The sequence below is a fragment of the Urocitellus parryii genome, chromosome 10 (assembly GCF_045843805.1).
Source record: "Urocitellus parryii isolate mUroPar1 chromosome 10, mUroPar1.hap1, whole genome shotgun sequence".
Lineage (NCBI taxonomy): Eukaryota > Metazoa > Chordata > Mammalia > Rodentia > Sciuridae > Urocitellus > Urocitellus parryii.
Window position 1 is genome coordinate 114,982,407 of NC_135540.1, and position 13,263 is coordinate 114,995,669.

General features: G+C 35.4%; 1 protein-coding gene across 3 annotated transcripts in view; it reads left to right on the top strand.

The window, feature by feature from the left end:
* Rfc1 (replication factor C subunit 1) overlaps positions 1-13,263 on the top strand; it is a 108,910-nt gene that overhangs the window by 14,321 nt on the left and 81,326 nt on the right. For 2 of the 3 annotated variants that reach the window (XR_003300626.2, XM_026387384.2), the window contains exons 2-4: positions 1,476-1,604; positions 5,662-5,737; positions 8,268-8,390. Coding sequence is in view for 2 of the 3 variants with exons in the window: in XM_026387384.2 (XP_026243169.1) it covers positions 1,476-1,604; positions 5,662-5,737; positions 8,268-8,390 (328 nt within the window). In the remaining variant the exon portion in view is untranslated. The remainder of the gene's footprint in view (positions 1-1,475; positions 1,605-5,661; positions 5,738-8,267; positions 8,391-13,263) is intronic. The other variant, XM_077803521.1, reaches the window with a different exon arrangement.

Sequence of the window (13,263 nt, forward strand, 5' to 3'; positions counted from 1 at the left end):
TTTTTTTTAAGATTTAGACTTAATTAATGGATTTATAACTTTTCTATATTAGGAGATTTACAAAAGAGGGTTTAAAATCAGGGAAGTCTTTAATCTTTCTCTCATCTCTTATGTTAACATGCCTCTCTGCCTCATTTGTCTGCTTTGTTTATTGGCTTAGCCCAAAGCTGTTTGTGTCTTGAAAAACACACTTTGAGGTTTTTGATATCATATGAGTATGACAGTACCAGCAAATAATTGCCATCTTTTCTGATATCATATGAGTATGACAGTACCAGCAAATAATTGCCATCTTTTTTGATATCATATGAGTATGACAGTACCAGCAAATAATTGCCATCTTTTCTTATAAAAGTACTTTTGTAGTCATTTCTCTCAAAGAATAAAGAGAGAAGTTGGAGGGACTAAAAAGTTAAAAATTATGAACATGAAGGATAGGAAAATGGTACAGCTGTTTTTTTTTTCTTCATTTTTTTGTAGTTGTAGATGGACAGAATGCCTTTATTTGTTTATTTTTATGTGGTGTTAAGGATTGAACCCAGTGCCTCACACATGCTGGGCAAGCGCTCTACCACTGAGCCTCAGCCCCAGCCCCTACAGCTGGTTCTTGAACTCAGTTCTTTGGAATTAAGATTTCAAATTCTTATTATTTTGTGATCCTTACACCCTTGCCTGTAAACATATTTATAAATGGAGATGTTGTGAAGGGATAGTAGTTCAGCAATGAAGCTTTTTGCTGAGTCACATTGTGTTGAGAAGTATGAGAAAAGTGAGTAATTTTAATTATAAATTGTAAAGTTGCATTGAATTGGTTTGAATTCTAAAGATGAATATGGAGTAGAGTAAGAAGAACATATTGTAGTGAGCACCCCAAGTTTTTCTTCAGAAATTTGGGAAAATCATATAAAGGAGAAAGTAACTTCAAGCTTTCCTAGCAACTAAGAGAGATTAGGGTTGAAAGAGTTATATTTCTCTTAAACTGAAGAATACATTCCATGGATAAAGATCATATTCTTCAACTTTTTGTTTTCTCCCCAGCTATGTTGGGTTATGTTGTACATACATGATCAATAAATACCTGAGACTTTGCACATACTAGGCAAGTACTCTACCACTGAGCCATATCCCTGCCTGGCAAATTGTTTTTTTTTTTTTAACTTTATTTTATTTATTTATTTTTATGTGGTGCTTAGGATTGAATCCAGGGCCTCACATGTGCTAGGCAAGTGCTCTACCACTGAGCCACAACCTCAGCCCTCTCCCGTCCCCCCTCCCCGAAAATTGTTTTTAATGCAGGTAATCTTATCAGGTAGCTTTTGTACATTAAAAGGATGCCACTGCATGCATGGAACTATCTTGGTATGGAGAAATTACTTAGGGTAAACCAGTGTGTGAGATAAGCAGTGCCATTTATTGTTGAACTTAGAATATTATATGGTTACTATTTATTTATGAGTCTTTATTTTCTCTTTTAGGACATTCGGAAATTCTTTGGAGTTATACCAAGTGGAAAAAAACTTGTAAGTGAAACAGTAAAGAAGAATGAGAAAACAAAGTCTGTTGAAGAAACTTTAAAAGGAAAGAAAGGAATAAAGGAAATCAAGGTCAGTTTTCCAAACGTAATTTTTTATTGTATGAAATGTTAAATAAACTGAGTTTCTAAACTTGATATACTGGGAGCCATGAGTAAATTAGATTTAATAAGATCATTCGGTCTGTGTAACATTTCATCCATGGTCATCTGAAATTGTGCCCTCATATGCAAAGTACATTCGTTCCATCTCAGTAGCCATAAACAGTCAATTCATTCCAGCATTGTCTTAAAGTCCAAAGTCTCATCTAAATGTCATCTAAATCAGATATAGGTGAGATTTGAAGTATGATTCATCCTCTCTAGCTGTGAATCTTTGAAACCAAATATCATGGTGAAACAGGCATAAGCTAGACCTTCCCATTCCAAAAGGGAGTCATCAGAAGGAAGAAAGGGATAGTGGGTGGTGTCAAGCAAGTCTAAAATCTAGCAGGGCACATTATATTTTTAAGGCTCAAGAATAATTTTTTTTGGTTTATGCCCTATCTTCCAGACCTACTGGGTGGTAGTTCTGTCTCCATAGCCCTAGGCAGCAGTCTTGCCTGTGTGGCTCTCCAGGACCTCTCTCCTTCAAGGTTACAGGTGGAGGATGTCTGGTCTGTTGAAACCAAGCGGCTTCAGGTTTCACAATGTTGAAACTGAAGAGGCAATTCTGATGACCTCTGAATTGCCTTTGCTGCTGTTCTTCCTTTTTTCCCTGAAGAATGTAACTATTATTCTGTCCTATAAAATCTAAGAAGTCCCACATCCTTCCTTTGTTCTGTCTCCATCCCCTTCAGTTCAAACTGGCAGTGTTTGAGCTTATGGAATCCCATAATCTCTTTAGTGCTAATTCAGATGCTTTGGGCATTCTCTTCAGAACATGCTTTCTCATTTTTTGCAATATAAATAGGCTGAGAATTTTTCAAGTCTTTAAGTTCTGGTTCCTTTTTGCTTAACAATCCCTTTTCAATACATCTCTCTCTCCTCCATTTTACTATAAGCAATCAGCAGGACTCAAGCTACACCATCAACATTTTGCTCTGAAATCTTCTCAGCTAAATATCTAATTTTCTTCTTTAGAAGTTCTGTCTTTCACAAAATACAAGAACACAACTCAGCCAAGTTCTTTACTCTAGTTTTCAATAACCTCTTACTCCTTCCTTCCTTTCTTTGTGTTGGGTATCAGATCTAAGGCCCTTGTGCATGCTAGGGAAACACTCTACCACTGAGCTAGATCCCAAGCCCTATATTCTTATTTTTATGAACATTCTGTTCGTGATAATATACATATTCTTTGAGATGAAAGAAGTTTTTACTATAGCACTCATTTAACTCTTCTTTTTTTATGAGCCTTTACTGGAATTGACTTTAATGTCCATATTTCTATTAACAGTTGTGGCAATCTAGGTTTCTTCTAGCTTGTATCTCAAAACCCTAGTAGCTCTTACCCATTACTCAGTTCTAAAGATGCTTCCATATTTTATGTATCTTATTTTATACTTTTATTTATTATATATATTTTATATATGTATTTATTTGTATTTATAGCAGTATTCCATTTCTCAGTACTAAAATTTGTATTGGGATCTCCAGAGAAACAGAATCAATAGGATATGTGTGTGTGTGTGTGTGTGTGTGTATATATATATATATATATACACACACACACACACACACACATACATACATATGTATACATATACGTATAAAGAAATTTATTACAAAGAATGGGTTCATGTGATTACAGAGGCTAAAAAGTTGCAGTTGGCAAGTTGGAGACTTGGAGAGCTAATGGTGTAGTTCTAGTCTTAAGTTTGAAGGCCTGAGAAACAGGAGAGCTAATAGTGTGGTTCTGGTCTGAAGCCTGACAAAGTTAAGACCCAGGAAGGGTGACGTTCCAGTTATAGTCCAAAGGCAGGAAAAAACTGATGTCCTAGCTGCGAGCAGTCTGGCATAAAGAATTCTTATTCAGCCTTTTGTTATTTTTAGGCCTCCACCTACTTGGTTGAAGTTCATCTACATGAGGGGCAGTGTTATGGTTTAGGTATGAAGTGTCCCCCAAAAGTTCATAGTGTGAGACAATGTAAGAATTTTCAGATATGAAATGATTAAGTATAAGAGGTCTGATCTAATCTGTGGATTAATCCACTGATGGATTAACTAGGCAGTAACTGCAGGCAGGCAGAGTGTGGCTGGAAGAAGTAGGTCACTGGGTGTGTAACTCTCCCTGGTGAGCAGAGCTAACTCTTGTTTCCTGGTTGCCATGTCCTGAGCTGCTTTCTTCTACCATGACTTTGTGCCATGATGTTCTGCATCATTTGTGACCAGAGCTATGGAATCAGCCAACCATAGACTGAATTTCTGAAACTGGGAGTCAAAATACCTTTTCCTCCTTTAAATTGTTCTTGTCAGGTATTTTGGTCACAGTGATGAAAAGCCGACTAAACAGAGGGTATCTGCTTAACTTGGCCTATTATTGATTTATTCTGTTTATTAAGCTCATCCAAAAGCACCCTCACAGAAACACTTTGTGTTTCTGGCATACCTTGTGGTCCACTCAAGTTTGTATATAATCAGTCATTATAGGTCATATTTTTTTCTTTCTTTGTATGTCTAGTTATTTTGGATTTATCATGGAGATTGTGAATGATATGGTGTAGGAACTTTGGATTCTGTTATATTATTCCAAAGAATGTTGATTCTTTTGGTTTATTAGGCAGTTGACTTGACTGAATTTAAGCTCTAAATTCTTGCCTCCCCTGTGACAGGCAGCTGCAGAAATCTTTATTCAATTCGTTTAACTTTAGCTAAGTGATTGGAGGTGTTCCAGAAAGGATAGGAGAAAGCCAGAAATTGGGGCAAAGTTTATAATAGGCAGAATTTGGAATTCCTTTTCTGTAGTTCTTTCCTTGGGAGAAAACATCTTTGACTTTTGAATTATTGTAGTTGCTATTAACTCTGTTCTCTGATTTAATGATATAGATTGAATTATAATGGTTCATTTGTTCCATTTTCTAGCAAACTAGTTGATTTTATGTTTTTGAAGTTTCATTATGAACAGAAATAGCATATATTTTTACCTTTTAATTGTTTACAGTTTTTTTTTTTTTGCTGCCTGCTTTCTTGATGCTTTTTCGGAAAATTTTAATGTTAGAAATGTGATGTTTAATTACAAAATATGAATAATGCCTTTTGCCTTGGTTTTATTTTTCCAACAGGTATTGGATAGTAGTGGGTTTCTAGTTTAGATTTTATTTCAGTTTAGGTTTCATTTTTTTAGGAAGTACTGCCTTCTATAATGTTAAGATAATTTCTGTTACTATAATAAAATAGCTAGGATAGTCAACTTACAAAGAGAAAAGGTTTATTTTGGCTCACAGTTTTGGAGGTTCTAGTCCATGTTTGATTTATCCCATTGCTTTATTATGGTGGTGAGGTAGTACCTCATGGTGTGAGCATATAACAGAGCAAAGTTATTCACTTCATGGCCAAGGGGCAAAAGAGAAAGAGAAAGGGTTCAGTGTTTCACAATCCCCTTTTGGGGACAGCTCCACCCCACCCCATCTGCCTCATAACTTAAAAAGTTTCACTGCCTCCCAATAGTGCTATACTACCCTGGCAACCAAGCCTTTAACACATGGGTCTTTGGGGGGCACTCAAGATTCAAACTGTATCACCTTGTCTTTTAATATCTGACATTCTTTTATTCTTTGTTATGCATTATTGGGGCCCAATAATAATATAGCTTTTTCTGTAATTCTTTACCATCCTGATACAGTTATTGTGTGGCTTATTCTTTAGTCCAGTAAGATCATTATTAACATTTTGGGCTAGAAACTCTGTTGTGGAAGACTGTTCTGTGAATGGTAGGATGTTTAGTAGCATCTCTGGTTTACTTATTAGATGTCCCATAACCCTCCTCCCCCTCAGTTGTGATAAATAATAATGTCTCCCAACATTGACATATGTCTCCTTGGGAACAAAATTGCTCTTGAGAACCATTAAGCCCAAGACTAATGGTGGGGGGGAATAAAGGGATGTTATATGATAGGCTTCTTTGTGTTCTAATTATATTATGATGTTTTTAGGTAAATAGCTCTTGTAAAGAGGATGCCTCCAAACAGAAACAACCAAACAAGAAAAAGAGGATTATCTATGATTCAGGTAATAGTTCTTCTAAGGACCTTTAAAGTTTAAAAGTTATTTTGTATTTCTTAGAACAGTGTTTTACAATGATGTTCTGAGGCACTTAGTTCTCTATGATGTTTATAAGTACTGTGAGAATAGGGCTGTATGTGCAAGTAAATTTTTTTTTGGGGGGATACCTATTATTGAACCCAGGGGTACTTTACCATTGAGCTACATCCCCAGTTCTTTTTATTTTTTATTTTGAGACAGGGTCTCGTTAAGTTGCTGGGCTGACAATGAATTTGCAATCCTGCTTCAGCCTTCTGAGTTGCTGGTTTTACAGGTGTGTGCCACTGTGTCTGGCTATTGAATCAATTTTTAGGGGCTGGGGATATAGCTCAGTTGGTAGAGTGCTTGCCTCATATGCACAAGGCTCTGGGTTCAATCCTTAGCACTATACCCGCCCCTCCAAAAAAATTTTTTTTTTTTTAAATTAAGTAATTTTTTCTTTTTCTTTTTCTTTTTTTTTTTTTTTTTTGAGATGGAGGTCTTGCTTTGTTACCCAGCTGGTTTTGAACCTCCTGCCTCACTCCCAAGTGCTGGGATTATAGGCAGGCAACACTGTACCCCTCTAAAACAATTTTATTCAATTGCAGAATTTATCAGAACATGAATGTTATATCTAATATGCATCTATTCATACATGTGTGTATATGTGTACATGTATGGTTGTGTTCTGTGGTGCTAGGATCAATTCCAGGATGTCATAGAACATATTTAGCCCAGAACCTAAATATATTAATGTATTAAGGTTGTTTAGATGGGGATAGAATATGTAGCATATGTCTCATATTTACTTTGATTATGGTGTATTCATTCATTCATTCATTCATTTGCAGTACTGAGGATCAAACTCAGGACTTCATACATACTATCCAAGCACTATATCAGCTCTACTAGCTGTATTCCCAGCCCATATTTTAAAAAAATAATAATTTTTTCTTTGGGCTGGAGGTTCTTGAAAGTTGAATTTGAAAAAGAGTGTCTTAAAATATTGTTTTTATTTTTATTTATTTATTTATTTTTTAATATTTATTTTTTAGTTTTAGGCAAACACAATATCTTTATTTTGTTTCTATGTGGTGCTGAGAATCGAACCCAGTGCCTTACGCATGCTAGGTGAGCATGCTACCACTTGAGCCACACCCCCAGCCCTTAGAATATTGTTTTTAAAACAGAGGTCTAAAGTTTATTTTTTGTGTTTGATTAAAAGATGTAATCATTTTTGCTTGCATTTAAAAAGGACTTGAACTTGTGATACTCAGTCTCCTAGTAGCTTTATTTATTTTTTGAAATGGGGTCTCACTGTGTTGCTCAGTTTGCTCTCAAACTCCTGGGCTCAAATAATCAACCTGTCTCAGTCTCTTTGAGTAGCTGGGATTCCAGGTATGTGTCACTCCACCCAGACTTTTTATCATGATTTTGACAGTGATAGAAATTGTATTGCCTCAGTTCTAAAAGTATTTAGTATTTATTATATGCCTTTTACTGCTCTGGTTTTTTTTTTTTTTTGGTGTGTGTGTATGTATGTGCGAACACGCTCTGGGGATTGAACCCAGGGCCTTGATGCTTGCAAAGCAAGCACTCTACCAACTGAGCTATATCCCCATCCCATATTGCTCTGTGTTGTAAGGAATTTATAGAAGTGTGTGTCCATTCTCTAGGAGTTTCCTTTATTTGGAAAACTATTGCAATATAATTGTTGGATATAATTTAAGACAGTATGAGTCAGGACTTATAAATGAATGGTGCAGAGGAAGAGGAAGGACAGCCAGTTTATGAAACATTATGCTAAGTGCGCACACTTTGTCCTCATTTATAATATTTAAGTGTTCTGGGCAATTAGGCTGTGGTGGGCAGAATAATGGTCCCCAAAGATACCTAGAGCCTAATTCCTAGAACCTGTGAATATGTTAGGTTAAGTGACAGAAGGAAATAAAAGTTACAGAGGCTAATTGGATGACCTTCAAATAGGAAGATAATCCTGGATTGAGGTGGGCTTTGTGTGCATAAGAAGTAGGAAGACAGAAGAAGAAATTTAGAGAGAGATTATCGAGGAAGTTCAGAGAATCAGAGATGGCAGAATGAGAAGGACTCTACTTGATGTTTCTGGGTCTGATGATGGAAGAAGTGGTTATGAGCCAAGAAATGTTGGCAGCCACTAGCAGCTGGAAAAGTCAGGGAAAGTGATTCCTTCCTGAGTGATCCAGCAAGGAACAGCCCTGTTGACACCTTGATTTTTTTTTTTTTTTGATTAGTGAGATCCATTTCAGACTTGTAACCTCCAGAACCATGAAGATGATAAATTTATGTTGTTTTAAGTTATAAATTTTGTGGTGATTTGTAAGAGGAAACTAATATACAGGCTTATTGCTGGCTAAAACTAACGGTGACAATTTACAAGAGAGATGTGCTCTGAAAAGGGCCTTGAGGAATTGATTCACAATAACTACTTAAGAATATTATAATACTTCTTTTCAAAGTTTTATTTTCCGTTCACCTACAGATTCAGAATCAGAGGAGACAGTGCAGGTAAAAAATGCCAAAAAGCAATCAGAAAAATTGCCATTGTCTTCTAAACCTAGTAAAATTTTGCGGAAGGATCCTGTTACATACATTTCAGAAACAGGTAAGGGTACTAAATACGTTCAGTTATTTGGAGCCATGCAGTGTTAGGCTCTTGAACTTTTCATTTATGTTAAATTGTATCTCCTTCATTTTGAATTGAATTTCTAGTGCCTTTTTTGTTTTGTTGAATCATATTTATCAGGGGAATGGTCATCTTTGACATTTTCTGTGGGCTAAAGGGCCAATTAAAGGGGAATTTTAAAAAAATGCTTTATATTGAATCATTTTGAAGATTTATCTTGAATTATATATTGAATTATTAGTGGGTTATTTTAGAACTACTTTTTTTATGTAAGTTTTTTTTTTGATCTTGCATGCTAAAGTCATAATAATATGGTGATTACATAGATATGTGGGCTTTAACCCAGGAGCAATTCATCACTGAGATACATCCCCATCCCTTTTTATTTTGAGGTAGAGTCTCACTAAGTTGCTTAGGGTCTAGCTAAATTGCTGAGGCTGGCCCTTAACTTGCAATCCTCTTGAGTCTTCTCAGCAGCTGGGATTGTTGGCATGTACCACTATATCCTGTTCTGGTTTTTTTTTTTGGTTTTTTTTTTTTTTTTTTTTTTGTACCACTGAGCTACATCCCCAGAGCTTTTTTTTATTATTTTATTTTTTTTTAGTTGTAGTTGGACACAATTAATTATATTTGGTGCTGAGGATTGTACATACTAGGCAAATGCTCTACCACTGAGCCGCAACCCCAGCCCCACATTTTTTATTTTATTTATTTATTTATTTATATATTGTTTTAATATTTATTTTTTAGATGTAGATGGACACAACACAATGCCTTTATTTTTTATGTGGTGTTGAGGATCGAACCCAGGTCCTGCCCGTGCTAGGGGAGCGCTTGACCACTGAGCCACAATCCCAGCCCCAACGTTTTTTATTTTTTAATTTGAGACTAGGTCTCACTGTTTCCAAGGCTGATTTTGAACTTAAAATCCTCTTGCTTCAGCCTACTGAGTAGCTGAGGTTTCAGGAATGTATCACTGTGTCTAGCCTTATTTATAATTTAGCACAGATGTGATTTGAATTCCCTTTCTCTGGTGACACTAAAGATTTTATCATTATTAAAAAAAACAATGGGGGCTGGGGTTGTGGCTCATTGATAGAGCGCTTGCCTAGTGCGTGCAAGGCCCTGTGTTCGATCCTTAGCACCACATAAAAATAAATAAATAATAAAACAAAGGTATTGTGTCCAACTACAACCATATATATATATGTATAAAGGATGGTTTTTGTACTTAAATTTATTTGATCAGTTGTAAGAGTGATCAAAGAACAAAAGACACTTATAAATAATTGTGTACTAATCTTTTAAAGTTTCATAGTATAGTTGTTTATTTGTATGAGAATCTCTGAATTATATTTTCATGGTGGGGGGAGGCTTCAGATAAGTTAGTGGTAAAGTCATTTTGATTCTAGTATTTTTAACTCCTAGAGGAGACCCTAACCAGAATAACATGGGATGATCTATATGTAAGAGCCAAGCCCAGTGCCTGACACATTTACTGCTAGGCAGTCAAAAGGAAGCAAAACAAAACAAACCTAAAAAAAAGCATACAGGTGAACATTATATGAGGCATTTATTGATGAAATTGTTCAAATTGATCAAAGGCAGAATGTAAATGATGTGAACATATTTTTGAAACATTTTTAGCAAACTGATGTATTTCTTTGTTATGACAGAGGCAGATTGGAACTTCTAACCTTTTTCTGTTGCTAAATTTGCTCAGACACATTGTATAAATGAGGTCTATTTTTTTAAGGCCCCCCTCCCCTTCTGATCTGGCCACCTTTGTGAAGTTTTGAGTGTGTGGGTGGGATAATGAAAACAAATGGCAGTAGGTTTGTTATGTAACTGAAGGTGGTGTGATCAGGCTTTGCAGTAGCACTCTGAAACAGCAGTGTGTAAACTGCCATGGCCTTCAACTGTGGATCAGACTAGTGTTATCTTGTGATTTTTAAGTACACAAAAGGGGTCAGACAGTTTAAGGGTTGATCAGAGATTTTCTTTAACACAGGACTGTTTTTTAGTAGAGGAATTTTTGAATGTGTATTCTGAAGAGATGTCTAGCATTTTATCTGAACTTTTTATGACCATTAGGTAATGTTTGTATCATTTTGTAAGTAAGCATTATCTGCTTGTTGTAGGGCAAAGTTTTGGGGTACATTGTACCCATCTAATGTGATGTTTATTATTAGATAGCTTTCTATTTTTTCCTTAGAACTGAAATATAGGAGAGAAACTAGCTCTATTCTTGCCTGCCTTTATCTTCTTGTACTTTTTTGGGGGGGATGGGGTGGGGGTTACTGGGGATTGAACTCGGGGGCACTCACCCATTGAGCTACATCCCCAGCCCTACTTTTTTGTATTTTTTTTAGAGTCAGGTCTCACTGAGTTGCTTAACATGTCTCTGCCGTCGCTGGCTGCCGTTGCTGAGGTTGGCTTTGAACTTTTGATCTTCCAGTGTCAGCCTCTTGAGCTGCTGGGATTATAGGCCTGCACCATTGCCACCTTGCCTGGCTTGTACTTTTTGTTCTTTGAAATGATAAGTGAATGAGATTGAGACTATTAAAAAGTCCATAGTAAATTAGCATAATACGATCAGACATACAATAAGGGTTTCAAAAAAGAAAAGTACAGTTCTTGAGCCTAACAAATTACCTGAAAATTCATGATCTTAAAACAGTTCTTTTTTTTTCTTTAAGCTAGAACTAATTTTCAATACTAGATGTTAAACATATTCATTTTACATTACTAGTTAAAGTTAAATGAAATGTTTGTGGTAATAAGAGCTTAAAAATACAAATTCTAGGGGCTGGGGATGTGGCTCAAGCAGTAGCATGCTCGCCTGGCATGCATGCGGCCTGGGTTTGATCCTCAGCACCACATACAAACAAAGATGTTGTGTCCGCCGAAAAATAAAAATAAAATATTAAAAAAAAAAGCGAGGCCTAACCAACTCAGTTAGACCCTATTTAAAAAAAAAATACAAATTCTAATCTAAAATAACATGATTTATTTAGAGTTTGAAGCATCTTATAAAAAAGTATTATATAACATAATTTGGTTATAAAAATCTGTTAGTTCTGAAATATAGTTTTTGTTTACTATTCCATACTGTATCTTTTATTTTATGCTCATCTTTTTTATTCTCATTTAAAAAACTCAACCTTTGATGTTTTTCTTGTAGTATAGCATACCCTTGGTTAAATATTTTTTTTTCTTTTTTCTTTTTTGGTACTGAGGATTTAACCCAGGGGCTATGTACCACTGAGCCACATTCCTGGCCCTTTTTATTTTTTATTTTGAGATAGAGTCTCACTAAGTTGCTTAGGGTATCACTAAATTGCTGAGACAGACCTTGAATTTGTGATCCTCCTGACTCAGCCTCCCAAGCTGCTGGTATTCCAGGGTGCATCACTGTGTTGGGCTACCTTGCTTAAATCTTTACCTATTTTATCTTGTCTTTGTTTCTAGATATGTAAAAGGGGGATGTTACTAGTACCTACATCAGTGAGTGGCCTTATATCAATTGATTAATACCTGACAAGTACTTAAAAATAGGGACTGACACATAATAAATTCTGAATATGTTTTGACTCCATTCATAAACCTATGTCTACCTTTAAAGGCAGATACTACTTTTGTTTAGGTACTTAGTGCTTTCTGTTGATTATGCGATTATGTTTTAGAACTTTGGAAATGGTCTTTGACTCACTTTTGTTATAGATGTGCACTGTTCAATATGGCACCTACTAGTTACATGTGACTCTTGATCACTTGAAATGTGATTAGCCTCAATTGTGTGTGTTGTGAGAGTAAACAGACGTCGCACAGCAAAGGAAATAATCAGCAAAACGAAAAGCCAACTTAACTGATTGGAAAAAATGTTTGCAAGCTACATATCTAAATAAGTGTTAAATATCTAAAATTTATAAAGAACTCATACATCTCAGTAGTAGAACAGCAAATAACCCAATTAAAAAAATGAGCAAAGGACCTTACTAGACATTTCTCCAAAAAATACTAAGAATGGTCAACTGATTATGAAGGTACTCAACAACATTAATCATTAAGGAAATGTAAAACCACTGTGAGATATCATTTCCTACCTGTTAACGTAGCTATTATCTAAAAGTTAAGAAATAAAAAATGTCAGGAGTGTGTAGAAAAGGGAATTCATTTACATTATTGTTAGGAATATAGATTGGTACAATTTTTATGGAAAACAGTTTGGGAATTGCTAAAGAAATTAAAAATATTACTGCCAGTTAGCTCAGCAATCATTCTTCTGGACATATATCCAAAGAGAATGAAATCATCACCTTGTAAAGATATCTGCACTCCCACATTTGTTAAAGCATTATGCATGATAGCCAAGACATGGAAACAAACTATGCTGTAACAGATAAAGAAATTGTATATATGTATACAATGGAATATTCAGCCTTCTTTGCAAGAAGGTGATATGGGCATATGCCACTTGGAGGACATGCTAAGTGAAATAAACTATGTGCATAAAGAAAAATATTGCATGATTTCCCAGAGTGAATAAAACAGCAATTACCAAGAGGGTAGAGGGGGAAAATGGGGAGATACAGGTCAGAAGTTACAAAGTAGCAGATGTGTACTATGAACAAAGTCTAGAAATCTGATGCATAAAAGAGGAGTCAGCTAATCAAATTGTATTTGGGATTACTGCTGAATGAGTAGATTTTTGTTGCTCTTACCACAAAAACAGACCAAAAAAAAAAAAATGTCTAACTATGTGAGATGATAGATATGTTAATTTGCTTCACTGTAATATCCATTTTACTGACTGTATGAATCACATACATAATTTTTATATACCTTAACT